Genomic DNA, 23271 nt, shown 5'->3' with positions numbered 1-23271 from the left:
GATGTCACTGAGGATGGGCAGGAGATCCCCCCGCCCCCGGCAGGCAGCTTCCCTGCACAGACCAAAGCTTCCAGCGGGCTGCCTCGTGGGGGTCCACAGCTCATTCCTTCTCTGAGCAGGGCCAGCCGCTGGCAAATGACTCCTGATTTGGGGCTCCTGCTCCCCGGTCGCCGGGTCTGTAAATGCATAGGGAGGGGCTGATCATAAATTTAGAAAAATGTTACAAGAAATAAAATTTACATCCAGAACCACTTTCCTGAGCATTTCTTCCCTAATCACAGAAGGTTGACTAGAGAATTAGAACACAGCCACGGGGCTGCATCTTCCCTTACGTGGAAGACGCCTCGGGCTTTCCCAGTGTCAGGAGGGATCCGGTCTGGAAACCAAAGCCTGTTCTGTTTTAATTTGAGTCACCAGAGAGTTGGGAAATGGGGTTCAAAGAAACAGAACTCCAAATACTGAGAACATGAAGTAATTAGGGCTCGGAGACCCCGAGACCAGGGGGTAACCTTGATCTCACGTTATCTCAGTGAAGTTTTGCCACACATTAAACCATGACCATGTCATGTCCGCCTGTCTGCATTCTGATCCCAAGTAATGCCTTTCCTGGTGGCATAATTTGGCCAAACTAACATCTGAGATGTCATTTTTTCATCCATAAAGTAAAAGACCTATAGCAGGTAGAGACTTTTTTCTAACTTGAAATTTTTTTTTCTTTTAGCATCTTTATTTTATTTTATTTTTCATGTTCCAAAATCCATTGTTTATGCACCCTACCCAGGACTCCATGCACTCTGTGCCTTCCACAATACTCCCCACCAGCCTCACCCAACCTCCCACACCCTCCCCTCCAAAACCCTCAGTTTGTTTCTCAGAGTCCACAGTCTCTCATGGTTTGTCTCCCTCTCCAATTTCTCCTAATCCATTTTTCCCTTTCTTCTCCTAATGTCCTCTGTGCTATTTCTTATGCTCCACAAATAAGTGAAACCATATTGACTCTCTCTGCTTGACTGATTTCACTCAGCATAAACTCCTCTAGTCCCGTCCATGTTGATACAAAAGTTGGGTATTCATCCTTTCTGATGGAGGCATAATACTCCATAGTGTATATGGACCACATCTTCCTTATCCATTCGTCCGTTGAAGGGCTTCTTGGCTCTTTCCACAGTTCGGTGACTGTGCCCATTGCTGCTATGAACATCGGGGTATGGATGGCCCTTCTTTTCACTCCATCTGTATCTTTGGGGCAAATACCCAGTAGTGCAATGTCAGGTTCATAGGGAAGCTCTATTTTTAATTTGTTGAGGAATCTCCACTCTGTTTTCCAAAGTAACTGCACCAACTTGCATTCCCACCAGCAATGTAAGAGGGTTCCCCTTTCTTCACATCTTCACATCCTCTCCAACACATGTTGTTTCCTGTGTCGTTGATTTTGGCCATTCTGACTGGTGTAAGGTGGTATCTCAGTGTGGTTTTGATTTAAATGTTTTTTTTTTTCCCCTCAGGGGCTCAAATTAGTGTATTTGGAGAGGAAGATTAGAAATGAGAGTTACTGCACAGGCTTATGGAAGAACTGTGCCTGCCGTATCTCACTGGGCTTTATGGTAAAGGACTAGCTCACATTTTCCCTAAAACTGAACATTCTGTGTGTACTGTAGGAGTTCATATTTGTGACACTGGGCCTTTCAAGAATGAGAAGCCATGCTTTCCTCATTCTAAACAGTTCGTTTCTCATATTGGTAATTAGCAAAGGCATAATATTTGAATAAATATTTGAAAAAATATTATGTATTTGGGAACCTTTGAAATTCGCAAAAAACAAATATAAAATAGGATTAGAAGATCATACAAAAGGCCTGGAGTATAGATTTTTTTTTTTTAGATTCTTGTGTTTAGTGAGTAAGATAACTGTGTCCTTCGCCATCTGAGCAGACGCCTGTCCTTCTGGGATGACAGGCAGCCTGAGAGGACGGGCATGTATTTGAAATTGTCCCATGCACACTGGAACCCCTGTTCCCTGCAAAGGTAGCAGGTCCTCCTGTGTATTTCCGAACTAAATTTCATCTGGGAAATCTGAATTCAAGGGAAACATGCATGTCTTCCTCACCAAATCCAAAAGAAACTAAATCTGAGGTGTGCGGTCTTGTTCTGTGTAAAGGTCAAGCTGTACGGCGTTATCTGATGGGCACTTTGGTAATCATCTGACTCAGTCAAGTGATAAAGGAAGACTTTCCTATAGAAAGGGCATCTGAAAAGATAAATGAAAACATCTCACTTATCATAATGGTTATGCCCTCTGAATTTAATTATGATGATGTCACCAGGGAGGTGTTCATGAAATCATAATATACGTTTCTTGGGACATGTAATAAGCCATCGGAAAATTCATAATGTAAAAGATAAAATTAGCTGACCTTAAAATTATTTATGAACTGCGTATACCTAAAAAAGATTCATAATGCAGGGAGTATTTCCAGCAATATCTAAGCTATGATGTATCTCTTTGCTAATCGACCTAGAGAGAATTAAATTACACACGGAATGTCTTAAAGTTCATGTGCAGTTTATAGACGTTCCCGATTGTGAATGATCTGATTTTTATATAATTTCTTTCTGTAAAATTCCATCTGGCACCCTGACCCAGGCCCTCTTTCGCCAGGAGTGGAAGTGAGAGTTGTCAGGGTTTATTCCGCAAACCGCAGCAGAGGGGACGGCCCCCTGAGCCTGGGCCAGGCAATCTCTGTAGCACTGTGCTTGCCCCGCCGTGCCCCCACCTCGAGGCAGCTCTGAGGTCAGGTGTACTGAGCAAGTCGTTTGAAGCTTTCCTCCCTGCCATACCGCAGCATTACGTTTCCGGGTCAGACACAGGGACTGACATTTGTTTGGAATCCTGCCCCCAATGCGTCAGCCATATTACTGTTTCATTGACGTTTCGAACGTTGTTGTGATTTGTTACAGCTGGTGTAAAGAAAATCAGTTTTTCCACTCAGGCCAACTCTGTGTTTGCTGCAGCGACCGGGGGGCCTGGAAGTCACAACCTCATAGACAAGTTGGCAATCCGAGCCCCAAACAGAGTGTAATTTAATGCGGTATTTTTAAACACCCACAGAGGGCACAACACTACTGTAGCCGGGGGACCCATGGGGCGCTGATGCTCCCAGAGATGCTGCCGGCCCCTGGGGACCCACAGGGCCCCCACAGACGCTCATATCCGTCACCCTGGTTTGGGCAATAGGAAACCCGCTGCTTCTGAGCGTGCCCACGGTCTGTCCCTTCTAGCCCCAAGGCACGCTCGCTACAGCTTGGGTTTAATTTCAAGGGTTTCCCTCTGCAGGTTGTGCATATGGGATGGGTCAGCGAGAGACTCGAAGGCACCAGCTCCTGTCACACCTTCCAATCCAGGCTCCTGGCCCTGAAAGGCTTGTGCCTCCACGTGTTCATCTCTCCTCCCGTAAGGACGCTCTTCTGTCCAAGATGCCCAGGGCTGCTGCGAGAAGTGGGTGGGACGTGTGTCCACAGGAGGGCAGACACAGAGGGGCCGGTCCCCTGCTCCCCTGCTCACATGCCAGCCAACAGGGAGGCAGGGGCTGCAGAAGGCCATTCTCCGAGCATCAGACACAAAACAGAACTAAACCCTCCTCTTCACGTACTCTGAGTTACTGCCCCGAAGATTAGACTCAGGAGGTTACTCTGTCCTTCACGTCTCCCATGTCTTATTATAAGCCTACACCATAAGCCTAAGGCGAATTTCCAGAGTTCATGATCACACTGTCAAGCTATCACCAACCCTGTGGTGCCAGAAGGACCAGATAGAACGTGTGTGCCCTGCCCTTTATGGGGCTAAAGCAGCTTCTGGAACTCAGAACAGCCAGACCTGCTGGCCCTGGTGTGCGGAACCCAGATGCCAGCTGCCCGCAGAGTGGGTGGTGCTTTCTGCCACCAGAAGTAAACCAAAGGGTCTCCTCCCTATGAAGGCTGGGGCGCCATCCCCATCATCCGTGTGTGCTGCACCTGCTCATCTGCCCGTGGTCAGGGGACCTATACTTCGCATCCGTGTCCTGGCTGCTGTGGGTAAGACTCCACATTTCACCTCCCCACCAGCCGTCATGGTCCTACAGTCTGGGCTGGAGGGGCGTGTGGTGGGGCAAGCAGGGGCTGGTGTCGGGGGCTCACCTATGCTGACTTGTGGAGCACCGCTGTGAACCTAGCGCTTGGATGTCAGTCATGTCTCAGGAAGTGGTTTTTAAAAATAAAAAATTATGAAAGGACATGATCATGTTTTCCCTTCAGGCATCAAGACGGTAGTGTAGGTTTTCAGTGATAAATACAGCCTTTTAATAAGGTTTTAAATTTGGAATAATTATAGATTTGTCAAAAGCTGAACATATAGTACAGAGAATTCCCATGTCCCAGACTCCCTGAAGGTTGGCACCAAGTGTGACTCTAGCATCTGGTGGGCACTAGAAATTCAGTAGCGAGTTCCCTAATAACGACCTCACAGGCCACCAGTCCTCCCTGCGTACCTGACACTCTCCTTCTGTGTCTGGAACAAGCAGGACACCACCAGGTTGCATGTGTTTTAATCAGCCAGTGCTGTGGCTTTACTGAGATTAAAGACTTACCTAAATCAAAAAAAAAAAAAAAAAAAAAAAATCCAAGAATTTTCCTCAAAACAAATGTACTTATTTTTTTAAACATTTGTTGCAGATGTGATATTACGTGATTTTGCCTGAGAAACACGCAGCAGGAGAGAACTTGAGCCCTAACACAGACACACAGACACACTAACCGTGGAGCTTACCTTGGGCTCAGCAGAAGCAGACATCTGCGGGGAGAGGGCGTGGGCTGGCGAACCCTGGGGAGGGGCCGTCTGTCCATGTCCTAATGGAGATGCTCACAGGCCCCTGTGACAAAGGGAGACTCGGGGCAGGCTCAGCCCTATGCTGGGTGGGATGACGGGTCTCAGCCTCCCCTCCACCTGGTTTAGCATGAGCCTGGAGGCAGCCCTTGCAAGGCTCATGTCCAGGGCACAACCCCTCTTGCTCCCAGTTTTTCCCTGGGGATCATTGAGGTTTTCTGTGACATTTCTCCTCCCACTTCCTGAGGGCCCCGGGACTGACCACTGATCTTGGCACCCTGGTATCTCCAGGCACAGCTGGGTCGGAGAGCCTCAAGGTGCCCATGGTTCAAACAGCGTGGCCCTCCTGATCACAGAGTTGTCCCAGCATAATTTCTGTCAGCAATCACTTTTGTGTCCAGCATCCCAAGCTGTGGGAAGTGCCTCTGCCCGGGACAGCGCCCATGGCCTCCTGTCTTCTAAGGAAGAGCAGTTTCTAGTTAAAGATGATGTCATTTCCAGCCATGTTCAGTTACTGGTTTCTCCAAAGTTTCATGGAGGGCGCACACTTGGACATCTACCACGCTGTCCCTCACCCATGCATGGCCGTGCCGTGTGGCTGGAGGTGTGGGGTCTCTGAGCCTCCACCTGTCCGAGTGGGGATGCTGTGACATGCCCCACCATCTCCATGGAGGGAGAGCTGAGCAGAGCCATCTCTCGGATGCAGCTGGTCCATCCAGGTTCTCTGCCAGAGTTTGTGCAGATCTCTGCGGTGAGAGGAACTGAACTCGATGGCACGTCCAGAGACCTGGGTGGACGGGTGGCCGCTCCTGGGCTTAGATGGTGTTTGTGGCCCAAGAGGAAATGCACACGTGCAGAGTGCTCGCACGGCTTGGCCTGCCCCAGCCAGCCCTGCACAAATGTGACCTGGCGTATCCCATACTCAGTGGCGGGGACGGGACAATCAGCCCTGGTGCAAGTCGGGACCTGACCTGCATGCTTGCTCCCTGTGGGTGCACCTGCTGCTCCATCCCCCCGCCAGGGCTCACTGTGTCTCAGGCTCACCCAGTCTTCCTGCTTGCTCATGGTCTCTGCTGACTCTGTACCTACCGTGGGGCCCTTCTCTGTGGCCGCACTGGCTGGGGAGCCGGGCGACAGGCTTATGTACTCTCTTCCAACAGACTGGGATCAGGTCCAGGATGTGGGGATAACGCTGTGTGATCTTAGGCAGGTCACCGCCCTCTCTGGTCTGCTAGCACCCCAGCACACTGTGTCGGTTAGACTAGGTGACGGAGGCAAGTCCGGCTTCTGCTGGCCTGGAGAATGGCTCCACAGAGACCGCAGGGCTCTTCTCCTGTCCGGCCAGTGTCCGTTCCTGCCAGCCTCTGCAGAACTTGTATGTGTTCAAATCCAAGCCGCAGAGGGAACGTCTGACAGGCTGGCACGGCCCTTGAGTGCAGGTGAGGTGACTGCACCGGGGAATCTGACACAGATGCTCTAGCCAGGGACCCCGGTGTGGTGGGTGGTGGACCCCCAGCGCTGACTCTGGGGAGGGCCTGGCTGTCCCAGCTCCATGCAGTGGGTTCCATGGTGCTGCTGTCCACTTCACCTGTAGCCGTGGTCACCAGCCAGACCTCTGTGGGACCTGGGGTCCTGCACCCAGTGGGCTTGCCCAGGAAAGGGCCTTGGCAGCAGCTGTGGAAACTGGGGTAAGTGCGTTAGGTGTCTTTCTATGGTGCTTCTCCCAAGTTGTGTTTGCTCCCCAAGGGGAGGGGTACAGCTGGCATTCACCACTTGTAACCCAGCAAGGCGCATGTGAAATTAATCCCAGCCTCCCAGAGACTCCTGCCAGCCAAGACAGCCCCGTCTGTGCATCCCCAGTCCTTCCAGTCTTCCAGCTAGAGACCCTTGTCCTGCTGGAGTCGGTGATGGGGAAGCGTCCCTGTACCTCTTTATCCCACTGTCCCGATTTCATTGTGGGTATTTATTTGATACACAGGAGAGGAGTTAGAAGCATCTAGTCTAATCTTTACGTGTACGTACACTGGTTTCCTCATCTGAGCCTTGCACAACCAGTGACGTCTGTCAAATGGGCTCCTGAGGGACACGGGGTCAGTGTGTTTCTGACCCGCACATTCTTAAAATGCATCTAAAAGCTGCAAGGATGGGCCTCGTGGGCAGATCTCTGCGTTAATGATGCTGAACTGAGGGAGGTTCGGCTTTCCAGGCCCTGGATCCAGCATGGCACTTAGAAGTGCCCCGCGTCCCCTCAGGAGGAGTCTGGTGCCAGACGTGGGACGCCAGACGTGGGCAGAGGTTTGAGCAGAGCGGGGGGTGGGGGGCGGCGGCACGAGAGACACTGTGTAAACAAGGGCTCTCCGGGAGAGGAGGGGCTGCGGGCCATCACCCTGTGGAGTGAGACCCCATCGCTCCAGTGGAGGCAAATGTCCCTGACCAGTGACTGCCGCTGTCCCTGCGTCTCAGGTCCCCACTTACCCATCCTTCCTCCTGGGGGCAGCGGTTTTGCTCGGATGGCCTGACCACACTCACCCAGCCTGTGTCTCCACACTTCAGGTCCGAAAACTTGAGTACATTCTCAGAAGAGGTTCTCTAGCAGGTAATCTGGGAAGAGCTGAAAGAGGGCATCTACCACCATGGATGGTTTCTGGGCTCCATCCGGACAGGGCAGATGAGACACTGAAGCAAGAGGGGGAAGAAGGACAGAGGCTGGGAGAGAGATAGGGCAGGGGAAGTTCTTCCACCTCTCCAGGCTGCAGGTGTCCGGGGCTGGGAAGCAGAAGCCAGCAGTGGGGGCTGGCCCGGGTCTCTTGGGCTCTAGGAGGTGCTCCCAGGGGTGGGGTAAAGCCAGGGTGACTCATCACACTGCTCTGCTTCCTGCCAGCTTGCCCTCCAGTGTCCCCCAGTGGGGTGGCTGGGTTTAGTGCCAGCACAGCCACACAGTTTCCAGAGTTATTTAAATTAGTTAAAGGAATCAAAGAAAAGTGAATAGAGCCCTGAGGGCCTCGTGGATATTTTGGAGGGAGTTTGCATCAAGCAGAACCTTAGGAACACTTTGTGTTTGTGCTTCTGCCAAATCAGAGAAGCATTCATGGGGCAAAACCCGAAGATGGCCAACCTGCGTGCACCAACGTGGGCCTGCCCAATGCAAAGTCACAGCAGCAAGGAGGCTCATGAGGGATTTCTTCTTGCATTTTCACAATACTCCAAAAATAAGTGCTATTGTTGTGACTGGAAAAGTTAAAAATCATGTCCACATTCACCCTATAGCTTGTACCCCACATCGCCTTCCAGCGATCACTCTGACTGACCTCGCTTGCATGTCTCACCTTCTGTGTTTTTTGAATCACAGGACAGTGACTTAACTCTGGGTCAGTTAATGTGAAGCGGCCGCACGTCCCTGGATCCTCGTACCATTAACTGCCCAGTGAAACGTCCTGAAGCGATGGGCATGGAGTGCCCAGTTGCCTGGTTTCCTCCGGTGTTTATCTGGCAGAGCGATTTTAAGAAGGCCACCATGCAGCACATGGAATACTTGGAACATTTCAAAGACACTGTGAACTGTGATCAGTTTCATTTTTTATTTGTATATGTAATGGCTGGAAAGTAACTACAAAGTGAGCAGTAAAAATCAAAATTTGTTGAATATTTCAGATTTTCTCATGAATTACTCTAATGTAGAGGTCATACATGCTAACATGAGTTGTCAGCTGTAAAACAGTACTCAAATTTAAGATGATTTGGGGCACCTGGTAGTCAGCCAGTGAAGCATCTGCCCTTCGCTCAAGTCATGATTGCAGGTTCCTGGGATCCAGTCCTACATTGGGCTCCCTGCTCAATGGGGAGTCTGCGTCTCCCTCTGCCTGCTACTGCCCACTGCTTGTGCACACTCTCTCTCTCGTTCTGCCAAAAAACGAAAATATTTTTTTTTAAATCAGGTGATTTCCCTCAACTCTAGTGCCAACCAATCTTTGACAAAGCAAGAAAGAATGTCCAATGGAAAAAAGAGAGTCTCTTCAAGAAATGGTGTTGGAAAAACTGGACAGCCACATGCAGAAGAATGAAACTGGACCATTTCTTTACACCACACACGTAAATAGACTCAAAATTGATGAAGGACCTCAAAGTAAGACAGGAATCCATCAAAATCCTTGAGGAGAACACAGGCAACAACCTCTTTGACCTTAGCCACAGCAACTTCTTCCTAGAAACATCACCAAAGACAAGAGAAGCAAGGGCAAAAATGAGCTGTTGGGATTTCATCAAGATCAAAAGCTTTTGCACAGCAAAGGAAATAGTTAACAAAACCAAAAGACAACTGACAGAATGGGAGAAGATATGTGCAAATGACATATCAGATAAAGGGCTAGTATCCAAATCTATAAAGAACTTATCAAACTCAACATCCAAAGAACAAACAATCCATCAAGAAATGGGAAGAAGATATGAACACACATTTCTGCAAAGAAGACATCCAGATGGCCAACAGACACATGAAAAGTGTTCCACATCACTCGGCATCAGGGAAATACAAGCCAAAACCACAATGAGAAATCACCCCATACCAGTCAGAATGGCTAAAATTAACCAGTCAGGAAATGTCAGATGCTGGCGAGGATGCCTGGGAACCCTCCTACACTGGTGGTGGGAATGCAAGCTGGCGCAGCCACTCTGGAAAACAGTATGGAGGTTCCTCAAAAAGTTGAAAATAGAGCTACGCTACAACCCAGCAATCTCACTACTGGGTATTGACCCTAAAGATACAAGTGCAGTGATCCAAACGGACGTGTGCACCTGATTGTTTATAGCAACAATGTCCCCAATAGCCAAACTGTGAAAAGAACCTAGATGTCCATCAACAGATGAATGGATAAAGAAGATATGGTACACACACACACACACACACACACACACACACACACACACACAATGGAATACTATGCAGCCATCAAAAGAAATGAAATCTTGCCATTTGCGACAACGTGGATGGAACTAGAGGGTATTATGCTGAGCAAAATAAGTCAATCAGAGAAAGACAATTATTATATGATCTCCTTGAGATGAGGAAGTTGAGAGGCAATGTGGGGGCTTAAGGGGGTAGGAAAGGAAAAAATGAAACAAGATGGGATCGGGAGGGAGACAAACCATAAGTGACTCTTAATCTCACAAAACAAACTGTTTTTGTTTGCGTGGGGGAGGGGGAAGAGGGTGGTTGGGTCATAGACATTGGGAAGGGTATGTGCTGTGGTGAGTGCTGTGAAGTGTGTAGACTGTAGCCCTGGGGCTAATAATACATTATATGTTAATAAAAATTTTAAAAAATTATAAAAATTTTAAAAATCAGGTGATTTGATCATTATTATTGTTAAAATAGTTGTAAAATGCAGTGTCAGGCCAATCATAAACATGTTCAGTTAAATTGATAAGATAAAGCTTTTATTATTCCTTGAATGGAACAGACTAGTGATGTTAGTCCTAAGTCACAGGACAGGACACACATACTTCAGGTCACACTCTGGCAAACACTCAGACTCACCCACACTCACATGCAAACTAGTTACCCTCTAGTAACTAGTGTGTGTGTGTGTCAGATGAGCTCCTGCCTTGCCCGTGTGTGCCACACCCCAGCGGAGGTGAGCACAGGTGACCCACGTACAAGGGTTAGCATTCCTCCCATCCGGCTCGCGGCTGAGAATGTAATTAAGGTAAAGGCTCTCCGCCACTGGGAACGTTTACATTCATCCAGCCAAAAGTACCATGTTTAGTTACACGTATACTTTACAATTTTTTCTGTTTTTATTGAGGTGTAATGGACAAAAGCGCAGTAACTTTACAGTGCATGACACGGCGGTTCGCACGCTGAAGTGACTCCCAAAGATAAAGACTTTATCTCATCTCATTAACTTTTAGGAATAGGAAAATGCTTGTGGTTTATATGTATATTTTATAATTCTCACAGGTGAGCACATTAGACTGGGCACAAGCAGAAAAATCCTACAACCTCTGTGAAGTACTATTTAAACTTCACAAGGTAGGTACCCTCTGTGCACGAGATGCTGTCATATAAATAAGATGTGCCTTTGGGTTTGAAAAATCCATTGAAAGATTAGGTTAACCTGAAAGTCTTTAGCTCTCTTCCCATTCCCCACCCTCAAAGCTGCCATCCTGCTTTCCATCAAGGTGGATGGCTGGGTGTTGGGTAGATGGATGGATGGATGGGTGGGTGGATGATGGACATATGGGTGGATGGATGGGTGGGTGGATGGGTGGATGGATGGACAAATGGATAGGTGGGTGAGTGGGTGGATGGGTAGGCATATGGGCGTATGGGTGGGTGGTAGGAGGTGGATGGATGGGTGAGTGGATGGGTGGGTGGTGGATGGATAGGTGGACAGATGTGTGGATGGACAGAGTGTGCACAAGTGTGTAGGTGCACATGTACTGGGAAGAGGGTGTTTTGTTACCGCCACGTACAGTAATATGTTCCAGAATCTTTGGTTGATTATTGTCTTTGCCATCGTCTGTAATATATCAGATATAAACCTGAGCTTTCATATCCAAGTCTGGCCTAGGCTGACCTGAATGACTAATCAAATAGTCCAGTCCTGTTAGAGGGAAGGCACTCATTGCCTAAGGAAGGGCAACATGTTACCTATAATGTGCATCCCAGCTTTCAGAATCATTCTGTTGAGTTGAACAATTCCAAAGTAATGAATCCATTGCAACAGCATCCATTCTCGGTTTCTGCTCGGCCGGCCCATCGGGGACTGGTTGGGTCAGGGGGTCAGGGCTGTGAGCGCTCAGTGGGACTCAGTGGGCTTGCTGTTCCCGCATGTTGCCGTATTGGAGATGACAAAAACTGGTGACTATGGATTCCACCAAGGTGCACATGCCTTGGAGACACAGTTGTCCCACTGTGCACTCTTGGCAGATCTCAGAATGGGAGAGAATTCTTTAAAAAATACTAAATTACACAAAAATGTTGGGACAGGGAACCTGAGATGGGACATGTGGGAAAGAATGTGCTGGTCACTGAGCCCACTCAGGTAAGGGCAGACGACCCCTGGAGGGGCGTAGTCCCCCCACTTCCCTGGCAGCCGGGGGGGCCCGGTGTGCTCCAGCTGTGGCTTGTGTCTAGGCTGGCAGGGAGGCAGGGCCTCTGGCTTCCTGCCACTGCTCAAGGAGAACCCAGGGCTCACCACCCATCATGGGGGCAGAGGCGCAGGCAGCCTGCCCTCAGCCTGCCAGGTGCAGCCCTGCTGAGGTCAGGCCGGCTTGCAGCGTGCAGCAGCGGGGACGACTGAGGGCCGTGGATGGTTCGTGGTCATGCGTGAAGTGCCTGCTCTGGAGTTGGAGGGGCCGAGACCACCCCTTGGAGTTTCACCTGGTTTCTTCGCCTCCATCCATAGTCTGTGGAACAGGAGCCGTCCTAGGGCCCTCTGTCGTACGATCCTTTCAGCAGGGTTGTGTTAATTCAGTGTGGTGCTGTCACTCTGGGCAGAGTGAAGTCCCCACTCCGCATGGCCTCCTGGGCGTGTCTGAGGTCCCTTCCCGTCCTGCGCGTCCTGGGAGCTGGGACGCGCTAGCGCTGCGGTCGGGGCCAGTGCACTGCCCGTGACTGTCTCGTCCTATGTGAAGTTGCCTGGCGGGAGCTGTAAATCAGAGCTCAGAAGTCCTTCTGGTGTGAATTGTTGCCCGGAAGTCTGTCTTCATTCCTTAGGCTTCCGTGGCGACGTTACCATGCAGCTGAGTCCCTGCCCAGTGTGCGTGCCCAGCAGCCATCCTGGCTGGACAAGATCTTGTAAATCAACACCATTTTATTGCAGTAACAGACCCCTGTGAGTCATCGGATATTAAGTAAGACGGAACCCTAGGGATCAGGAGTGTTGTACTGACACACCAGCACAACCGTGAGAATATGAATTAGTTGTGATGCCAGTGGTGACCGTAATTGTATTTACTTATACCTCCTCCATGTGTTTCCTCTTCAAATGGTGCCTTTGCACGTACCTACCTTTCCACAGTAGCTGGAATGCATTTGCACAATTATTTGCTAATGGGTGAAAGTGTGAAGTTCTGAGGAGGGAGAGCCGCCTCTGTATTTGTGTTCCACTGCTGGGAGACGGACAACACAGACACGTGGGTGTGTGGGACGTTCTCTCATCGCTGGGTCAGGCACCGTCTGTCTCCATTGCTCACAGAGGGGTTGGGATTTCAGCCTGTGGTCAGCTGGACTGGGGGGCTCAGGGCCTTGCGGGGGGCAGCTCTCTGATCCCAGCCAGGTGGCGCGCTGCATCAGAGACAAACCTTCATTCCTGCTGCGTTGTGTTGGTGATAGCAGGGCACTGAGCATGTATGTAACATGACACATGGCATGCATGATATCGTATATGTGATACGTGGATGTGCACGTGCAGGACGAGACCATACCGTGTTGGCCGTAGCACGTCAGGGCATATTGCTGTTGGCCAGACTGTGCTGCTGATGAGGCTGGTGTGCAGAGTGCGATGTCTGTGGGCTTCAGTGAGCTGTCGGGGTTGGGGGTCATACACACTGTGGATGAAGGCTTTCTCCACGCTTCCTCTGGAAAGACCAACATCAGGTCTTGACTGTGTAGTCAGGGACGTGAGTTTGGGAGCTGTGTCCTGCCAGTTGCCGCTTTCCTTCGTTCTGGGCAAGTAGCTGGCAAGGACGGAACTCTTCCAGCAGCAGCGGCCTAGAAGGAGAGCTTCGACTCAGCGGTGAGGGAGGCAGAGCCCTGAAGTCTGAGCTACTCGCTGTGAGGCCAGAGGATTTGTCCTGTGTCCCCATGCAGGAGGGCAGGATCCCCTGCATAGAAAGCACCTGTGTCCCTTTCAGGTCAGTGCATGCAAATCCAAGCAGGACGTCTCTGTCTAAGTTGAAAATTAAAACCATACCCCCGTGCAATTTTTAGTGTGTTTTGTCTGATAATTGGACCTTGAAAAGTCATTAATCAAAAATTAGAAGTTTTGAATGAAAATTCTATGTTTTAAGTTTTGGTTTGCCTCCTTAAATATCCTCGAAAAGACTTTTAAATTTGAATCTGGGATTTTAGGCTGCCTGTAACAGTAATGCACATGGGAAACATATTCCCAGGATACTATGAAAAAATGGTAAAAAATTGACATTATGTGGAAGCTGTTCTCAGGGCAGGTCATGTGCAGACTTTCATCTGTCAGTACCCAAAAAAAAGAATTTCATAGAAAGATCTAGAGTCCTTTTCCTTTTTTGAAAAAGGTGGCTCACGGTCCCACGTCAACCTCTTTGTCATCTTGCCTGTGGCTTTCCGCACGCTGGAGGTGTGGCATTGGTGCCCGGGGTCAGCCCTCTGTGTGGATGTTCCTCCTAAAACACCAGACAGCCGCTTCTTCCCCCACCCTGTGGGACGCCCGGTGAGATGGCGGGAAGGCTCTCGGCACTGCACGTTAGGAAGTGATCATGAAACCATGACGTTAGCCAGGAGCCCAGCCATGGCACCAGGTCAGGCAGCCCCGGGGCCCGGCAGTGACAGTGAAGACAGTTTTGTAGAATGAACGGTTTTTACAAGGAGGCTGCGTTCGGTAGGTCATGGGGCATGTTTGGAAGTGTTAAGTAGCTGCTCACAAAATAGGATCTCCCTTTTGCGCGCACCTTCCGTCACTGTGGAAAACCCTCCTCATGCCTCGACTTAAAGTCGTCCATGTGCTGTTAGTTCTCTCTCGAAGACTGAAGACGATGGCTGCCCTGGGAATGGATGCAGGGCACAGAGCTGTAACAACTGTCCCTCAGGACAGCCATTAGGATGTGGTCTGGGAAATACATGTTGTAGATGCAACATCGTTTCTGACTTTCTTCTCCCTAAAAGTTACTTCTACTGATGCTTAGAATTGTTGTTCCCTAGTTCAGCTCTCATCAGAAAATGGATGAGAAAGTTGCCTCAGTCAGCTTGGGTGCAGAAGACACCCAAACCGCGCCCAGCTCCCGGAGGGCACCTAGTACAGGTGCCGCCGGATGGCAATGACCATCCTGCAGGAAACCCCCAGGTGTCTCTGCTCGACATGAGAATATCCCAGTTAAAACCATCCATCCCTGAAGTTCACTTGACTGTTTGGCCAAGGACATGGACAGTAAGGTTTCTGTAGGGGGCCTCCCGGGAGGGCTGAACTCCCCCTTTACGTCTGAGCTCAGCCTCAGTATCACCCACGGCTCCAAGCTCAGAGGCACGGGGTAGCTGCCTGCAGCCTCACTGGAGGCTGGATGGGACCCAGGTTCACTCAGCCTCCAGCTGCTTTTCTAGGCTGCTCTGTCTCACCGGTTGGAAACATTGCATTCAGGAATCTCTCTAACTTGATCTCCAGAAACCTGTGAAGCAGTGGGTTTCTGGAGTTGGATTCCCAGGGAAGGGGGTCCTCAGCGGAGGGATGACTAGGGATGACTGTGCCGTTGGCTCAGCTGCATTGCTGCAAAGGGCAGAGGGTCTCTAAGAGTGGGATGGGCATGGGGGTCAGCAGAGGGACCCTGGGCCAACTAGGGGACCCAGCATAAAAGTGAGCTGTCTCTGTCTTTGCATAGACTATGGTTTTGCAAGTGGGAGCAAACCCCAAAACATGGGGCTCCTGCCTGGCAGGAAGGCCTGAAGGCTGGGGCACCTCTGTCCCTGATGTTTGCCTTCCCGGGGAAGAAGGCTCTAGGTCCCTGAGAAACACAGTCCCAGGCTGTGGAAGTGGCCACAGATTTGCATCTCTAAGGGATCTATACTTAGGCTGTCTAGTGCCCCGCAGATAGGAGGCTGGGCCCGGAGCCTAGCAGGGGAGCCGGGGCTGTGTCAGAGGAGCCCCCACCCCACACTGACCGGGTGACTGATTCAGACAGGAGCTGCAGAGAAGCACCAGGAATGAGCTACCATGGAGCTCTGTGCACACGCCCACTCTGTTGACAGCGCATCATTTGCTGTGCGGCTGCGTACTGGGGTGACAGAAAGTAAAGACAGCTCTGAAGCCATTCTGTGTTCTGTTGCGGGATGTCCCAGGTTGTTCAGAAGCTATTTTTTAATTCCTCCTGTCTTTTCCTAATACAGAGCTCAGCTCACTGCTTTGAGTTATAAACATGTGACTCCCTGGAAAGTGACCTCATTCCCCAGAACTGCTCTAAACGAGTAATTCAAAAGCGACAAATCACTACGTGGGGGAGAGCATTGAACGGGAGCTCAGTCTTAGCTCATGCGATGGTCGCACCGCTCTGTGTTGCCTTAAGGGCGCGTGCTCTCGTGCTGGTGCGTGGTGACCTGGCGTGAGCTGAGGACGTGCATGTCTTATGCTTTACTGACCACCTGCACAGCTCTTCATGTGTCTGTTGGCCATCTGGATGTCTTCTTTGCAGAAATGTCTGTTCATGTCCTCTGCCCATTTCTTGATTGGATTCTTTGATAATGACACTGATATGTTTTTTATAGATTTGGGACACTAGCCCTTTATCTGATATGTCGTTTGCAAATATCTTCTCCCATTCTGTTGGTTGTCTTTTGGTTTTGATGACCATTTCCTTTGCTATGCAAACCTTTTTTTTTTTTTAAGATTTTATTTATTTATTTGACAGAGAGATCACAAGTAGGCAGAGAGGCAGGCAGAAAGAGAGGGGGAAGCAGGCTCCCTGCTGAGCAGAGAGCCCAATGTGGAGCTCGATCCCAGGACCCTGGGATCATGACCTGAGCCAAAGGCAGAGGCTTTAACCCAATGAGCCACCCAGGTGCCCCATGCAAAAGCTTTTGATCTTGATAAAGTCCCAAGAGTTCATTTTTGCCTTTGCTTCCCTTGTCTTTGGCAATGTTTCTAGGAAGAAATTATTGCAGCTGAGGTCCAGGAGGTTGCTGCCTGTGTTCTCCTCAAGGATTTGGACGGATTCCTGTCTAACATTGAGGTCTTTTGTCCATTTTGAGTCTATTTTTGTGTGTGGTGTAAGGAAATCTGACCTTTGCTGTTGAAGGGGTTTTTAAAGCATTCATTCTATGTGGTCAGGGCCACTGGGTTAACACTGGCCAATCCCAAGTGAGGGTCCTGGCCCTGTGGCCTCCAAAGTGTGCACAGAGGCCTGTCACTCAGGACCGAACTAGGCAGTTGGAGTGCCTGTGGGGCCCTGGGGGGTCATGGGGACATGGGGTGGCACCTGTGCCGTTTTCATTGCTCAGTGGTTTGGCGCTGAACTGCACCTGGAGGTCTCCTGCCTGTCTCGTAAGTTCCATAAAGAACCTACAGACCTTTTGAGGAAACACTGAAGCAGAAGCCGTGGTTACTAGAATTTTAAGTGAAAGGTTCTTTTGGCCATAATTTGCTCAAAATCAAGGTTACCTGGGGCCCATTTCCCCAGGAGCCCTGTCGGAGGACATCCTGTGCCTGCACATGCCCTCAGGTGCAGCCGCTGGGGTCACAGCAGTCACAGCAGTCTCCCGTGGGCTGGTAGTTCTGGGACATGCACAGCGTGGGGCCCAGCCCTTCATGGGAATCCCCATCCCATGCTAACACACCACCAGCTCTGTTTTCCAGTTGTGGCTCGCAGAGGACCGCTGGCTACCCACGGACTTTGGCCGCGATGACCTGGGGCCCTTCTGCTTCAGCATCCAGGTCACCCACAGCTAGAGTCGCCTCTTCAGCATGGAGCTGGCGACTGAGCTGCTGCATGGGAGAGGTCTTTCCAAAGAGCTACCTTCATGGAAGTTCAGAGAGCCAGGGTAAGCGACTCCCAGCTTTAAGGGGAAAGCCCTGTGGAGGTCTGGCCTCGTAATTCCGTGTGCAGACACTTGTTCCAGAGAGAAATGGATCTTTCAACATTGAGCGTGCCTGCCTGGTTGACAAGGTCCTAGCGACCGTCTTGCTCCATGTGTTTCGCCAGGGACAGGGTCATGAGAGGGAGGAGTGAGGGGCTGTGCATCTCCGCCAAGCCATGTGTCGTGTGCGTGGAAAGCACCCACTTCCCTCTGCGGGGCTCCAGGGACAGCACGCCTGTACTCCTGATGGGCAAGGCTGCCACAGACTGTTCTCTACAGACAGCGCAAGGGAGTAACCCACCATCACCGGGACGTCCATCATGTTAAGGCACACTCGGTGGCCCTTCCTCTGCATCTTAGTGATCGCGGGGAGAAGACAGGACACCCCTTCTTGGGACAGCAGGTGTATCACTCACATGGTCGAATGTGTATCGACAGGAAGCATCAGGACTAGGTGTTTTAGTCCTCGTTGTCATGACTGTGGGGTTCCCTTTACGAGGAGGCCACCCTACAAGCCAGAGGCAGGAAATCCACACACTGATGTGTCAGGGAGAGGACTTAGTCCCCAACAGCACTGGGCTCATCCGGCTTTGCATCTGTGACCGTAAGGCCGTGGGCTCAGCCATAGAAGACCGCCCACTCCCTAAGACACGCATGTTTGGGGTGGGACGATCCTGGGCCTCCGGCTTCTCTCCTGGCTGCTGCACCGGCCGTCACTGCAGTCAGTGGGCCTCCCTGTGAGGGTTTGAGCATCACTTGCCACCCGTGGGGTCTACATGGGGACATCGCACTCAGATGCTGAGAGACCCTCCTCTCGAGTGGGCCAGTGCGTCCGGAATCGGTTCTAAAGCTCATGGGGCCCCGCTTGCTGCAGGCGGGTGTGGGAGGGCCAGGGGCACCCAACACTGGCTCCCTATCACAGCACCCACTTGGAGATGTTGCGGCGGTCAGCCGCTCAGATCCTGAGTGCAGCCGAGTTCCCAGAGTGCATGTGGCAGTGCATGTGGGCCCAGCTGAACCTTACGTTCTTACCTTGGGTGCACATCACGCTGCCAGAAGACGAGGAAGATGTGAGGTGTCCACCGCATCCCTGGCTGTGGTGCAGCCTGGGGCCGCCCGAGCCTCTGATGGAGGGAGGCCGCAGGACCCGCTCGTCCTGTGCCTGTCACTGTGTAAGTTTGCAGCCATCCTGGGTGGTTCTGTTCTCTCTTCTCCCTTCCTTGTGTCCAGAGCCAGGGGCAAGGCTTGGGGACACCAGGCCTTTCATAGCCGGAAATCCCCTCAGAGGAAGTAGCTGCTCCTTTTGCGGAGTCCTTGGTACCTGAGGCTGAGAGGAGGAGGGAGAAGGCAAGGGGGACACTCTGTGGAAGGGAGGACCTGAGGTCTGGATAGGACATGGCAGGCCATGTGCCCGGCACGTTCTCTGGAAGTGTTTCCAGTAATGCAGGATGGAGACAATGAGGACGTCTCGTGGGTGGGGGCGGCGAGGATGAGCGTGGTCGTGACGGTGACTGTCCGGTGACGTGCGTAACAGGCCGGCCCATGCGCCAGGTCCTCCTGGAGAGCTGGGGTCTCCTCATGCAGGAGGGAGAGGTCACCCAAGGCCTCCCGAATCCGAGAATCCCCAGACCCACATGGGCTCATTCTCGGTGCGGGGGTGGGGGGGGTCCTGCCCTCAGGTGCTGGTGTCCAGCGCCGAAGCCTCTGTCCTCATTTCTCGGTTTCTGGACGTGGAGGTGAGTTCGGAAGGAGCATGTACTTTGGAAGGTGCTGGGTCAAGTCCAGCCTGACCAGTCTCTCCCTCCGTGGACATGGGCAGAATAGTTCCTGACTCCTTTACTTGGTCTGCAAAGTGAGAAAGAGTGCGCGCCCCAGAGCGTCACCGGAATCATGGTAATTTCCCCACATGCCCCACGCCACGCTGTGGGCCATGCGCACTCCTGCTCATCTTTTAAAGTGAATCTAAGGTGTGATACTGTTTCCTTTGCTTTTCTCCTTCACTGACAAGAAGACTCTGTTTGCAAAAGTTGAGTGGCCCCTCCAGGGTCACCTGGGGAGGAGCCAAGAGACCACAGACCAGGTCTCTGTGCAGAAAACGCATTCACCCCTGTCACACGCTGCCTTCCGCATGGAGGAGGGGGCGGGTGGGAGCAGCTGTCCTGGGCGGGCAGGCTTCTCGACGGATTAACACGGCCACCGCTGTCCCTGTGTCTGCTGGCCTCGGCAACTCCTGGGTCCTACCTTTGCTCGGACCCCAGGCCAAGATCCCAGCTTTAAAACTCAACAAGGTTTGCACATTTATAATTCAGACGACATTGGTTTCCTTCTCTGTGTTCTACAGGCCGCATGCTGATGGTTTCCTGCATTCATCTTTCTTGTGCTACTCCATAAGGATTTCCAAAACAGAGCTCTGGGTTTAATCACAGGGCACGTTTCTCCCCAGTGGTTTCTCCATGCCCCTTGCATGGGCTCAGCAGGGTAGAAGCTGGGTGCTTGCCTCCCACCCGGCTCTAGCTCAGCAACATTTTTAAACTAACAGTATTTTACGTGGTACCTATCTCACAAGTCTCCTGCAGGCACCCGGGACCCAGGTGTCCCCCACACACGTGACTGAGTGACAAACTTCCTGGTTGGAGCACCTGCGGGACTCAGTCAAGCACCCGACTCTTGGTTTCGGCTCAGGCTCAGCGGGAATCTGCTTGAGACTCCCTCTCCCTTTGCACCCCCACCACACACACGTGCTCTCTTTCTAGAACAGAGCCCTTCCCCTGCTTGTGTGTGCCGCACTGGCCTGGGTACGAGGGCAGGAGTCGTGACATATGTTCCGCAAGCGGGTTGACACGGATGTCAGCACTGTTCTTTCATTCTTACTGGAACTATGTTTACCTCATGCACACAGTGCTTTCTAATTTGCAAAATGTTGTCTGTTTTATACACATAAATTCATTTTTTTTTATTTATACCAGCACTATCTTCTCAGAATTTAAGAAAAACAAATAATCTTTTTTTTTTTTCCCCCTCATCACAGCGTGCCGTCTCCAGGCCTGCGTCCAGCCAGCTGCCTGTGGCTGCTACGACGCACTAGGACCCTTCCTGTCCTGATAACAGGGCTTCCCATAGATGCACCAGCTCTCCCCATCTCCACCCCACTGAGCTTGGAGGTTGGGGTGCTGGCTTTAGAACGCCTCCCCCTGGTTGCAGGATGTGGCGGCCTTCCGGTCCCCTCTCTGGAGGAGGGCGCCGCTCCCCCAGCAGTGGGACATCAATCATAGGGTCCCCCTTGGGTCTGATTTTTCCAGATTAGGTTGTGAATGCAGTGGATTAACATGCTTGTCAGGGCACACCGTCTGCTGACCAGTGTCCGCTCCGGGGCCTGGGGTGCGGTTAGCCTCCCTCTTGGGAGGAGGAGGGAAGAACACCCAAGAAAAGTTGATGCTCAGTTCTAAAGCGGTTACCAGCGGACGGCAGTGGGACTGATGGCTGGTTTATTTCACCTTGACGTGGGCGTCGTCGCTGGTGCGAGGACAGGAGGTGAGCACTGAGTCATGGGAGTGGGACGGCATGTGTGAAGCCCTGCCTTGGTCACAGCTCCCTGCATCCCAGACATCTTGTCCTGCTGGCGGGAGGTCTTCCAACTCCAGCCATGACTGGGCTCACTCACCCCGCGCCATCACCTGCCAGATGGATAGTGTATGAGCGCCACCCTGCCCCCTGGTGTGCTGGGGCTGTCACTAAGCTGGCTGGAGGCTACTTAGTAGTGCCTCAGCTCCTCCCGACAGGACTTGCGCTGCTGGGAGAAAACGCACTTTGCGAGGAGTTCAGGCCCTCCTGCGGCCACGCCATCTGCACACCTCAGGTGCCTCCATCCCGCGAAGCACAGTGACTTTCCCAGGGCAGGGCAAGAGAGAGCGTGTGGGTTTGGGGCTCCCTCTCTTCCACCCTGTGCAAGGCGCCCGTGTCCAGAGCTGAGTCAGACACAGAAGCTGCAGAGAACCAAGGCCTGAGCAGCAGAACTATGGTAAAGTACGATGGACTGTTCCAGGGCGGAGTGAGTGCCCTGTCATCAGAGGCATCCAAGTGTAATCTTGCTTCTAGAGACTTTGCAGAGAGGACACCGCCACCCACAGGCTGCACTGCACAACCTCTGCCATGACAGTGGATTCAGAGGATGCAGGTGACCATGGGTGCCCAACGAGGAGCTGGCTTCAGAGGTGACCTATGGAGGGGCTGGCGAGGGAAGGAGCCGCATGTGCGAAACGGTGTGTGTGTGCGAAACAGAGCGTGTGTGTATCTTCCCTCCTCCACTGAGGGTTGGAGATGGACCCGCGGCAGGAACGAAGGTCACCGCAGAGAGCCACCGGCCTCAGGGAGGAAGGGCTTGTGCTGGATTCCACGGATCCCCAGAGGACAGGACCGCAGCCCCCGCTCCTGCTGGTGTCAGGCAGGCTGGGGGTCCGAGGCCCCTCCCGTGTCACCCCGGCCCTGTGGGCATTGGCCCCTGCACCCCTCCACGCTGAAGGGGACCCTCAGAGCAGGCATCCACGCACGGCCACCCCCACGGGGCCTTCCTCCATGGGGCTTGGCTCCCCTTTGCCTGTGTGCCAGTGTGCATGTGCTGCTCAGACTGCCAGCACTGACCTAGCCGACCAGGGGATGCTGGGAGCTGCGGGGAGTGCGGGGGCGCGTGGGGCTTTCCAGGGGCGCATGGGGCTGTCCAGGATTGTGGTGGAGACTGAGCTGGTATGTCCTGAAGCTAGGTTTCGGCACTTCTCCCTTGCCAACGTGGGTGCCCTATGACTCGCAGCCCCACCAGCCCAATGTGCTCAGTCTTGCTGCCACGGCTCCATTCAGGCAGGTGATGGGGGGCGGCCCATACTCTGGAAGTTATGTTCTGTGTGATGATTTGGTAACAAGAAACGAGAACTTAGGGCCCGTGTGGCCTGTGTCGGGCTACTGCTGGGGACACCCACAGGAGGTTGGTCCTAATGGTTAGCGGTTAGGGCTGGGGGGTGGGGTGCCACCCCGGGAGCTGTGGGAGCACCCTGCACCCCGAGGGCAGGCCTGTGTGCATTGGGGAATGTTTCTCTCTGGTTAACACCAGAACTTCTCCTGCTGCCTGACCTGACCCATTTTTGCTTCATTACCCTCACCGTGCAGATAGAAAGCATTTGGACAATCATAAACGTTGTAGTTTTTTTGAAGGTGGGGATAGATTGCTGCAGACACTTCCTGGGATGCCTCTAATTAGAGCAAAGAAAGAACTGGGAGGATGGGAGGGGGTCCAGGAATGTAGTTTCCCAAGGAGAACCCAGGAGCTCGTGGGTCCTCCCAGTCCCAGCCCTGGTCCCCGGGTTCCCATGCCCATTTAGACCCAGCGAGCTACCCTCCTTGCCCCTCTGCAGCCCCGCCTGGTTGGCTGACAGTGGAAGCCGGCCTCTGCTTAGAGGAGGTGAGGCCCAGAGCCCCTGGGGTTGACTCAGAGTCCAGCAGCCCCAAGGCCGGGGGATGGCCCTGAAAGTCGGTGTTTTGGTCCCAGATCCCTGAGTCAGTCCACAGCATTTCCTCTCACTTCCTCCTCCACACACTGTACGTGCTGTGGGCCGGCTTGCGATTTTGTCCCATCTTCTCCGTAAGCTGAGGCTCGGGGGCAAGGCCG

The 23271-nt window shown here is 52.2% G+C and overlaps 1 protein-coding gene across 1 annotated transcript in view; it reads left to right on the top strand.

Annotated features, from left to right (window-relative positions):
- The window catches only part of LOC131831241 (gamma-2-syntrophin-like), a 129568-nt gene that overhangs the window by 77966 nt on the left and 28331 nt on the right, over positions 1-23271 (top strand). The window contains 4 exon segments of the mRNA XM_059173401.1: positions 3327-3451; positions 10815-10886; positions 17395-17518; positions 17521-17579. Coding sequence (XP_059029384.1) covers positions 3327-3451; positions 10815-10886; positions 17395-17518; positions 17521-17579 — 380 coding nt within the window.

Source organism: Mustela lutreola, chromosome 5, assembly GCF_030435805.1.
Source record: "Mustela lutreola isolate mMusLut2 chromosome 5, mMusLut2.pri, whole genome shotgun sequence".
In the NCBI taxonomy this organism is placed as follows: domain Eukaryota; kingdom Metazoa; phylum Chordata; class Mammalia; order Carnivora; family Mustelidae; genus Mustela; species Mustela lutreola.
The sequence above is the reverse complement of the archived record's forward strand: the minus strand, read 5'-3'. Positions and strand labels throughout refer to the sequence as shown.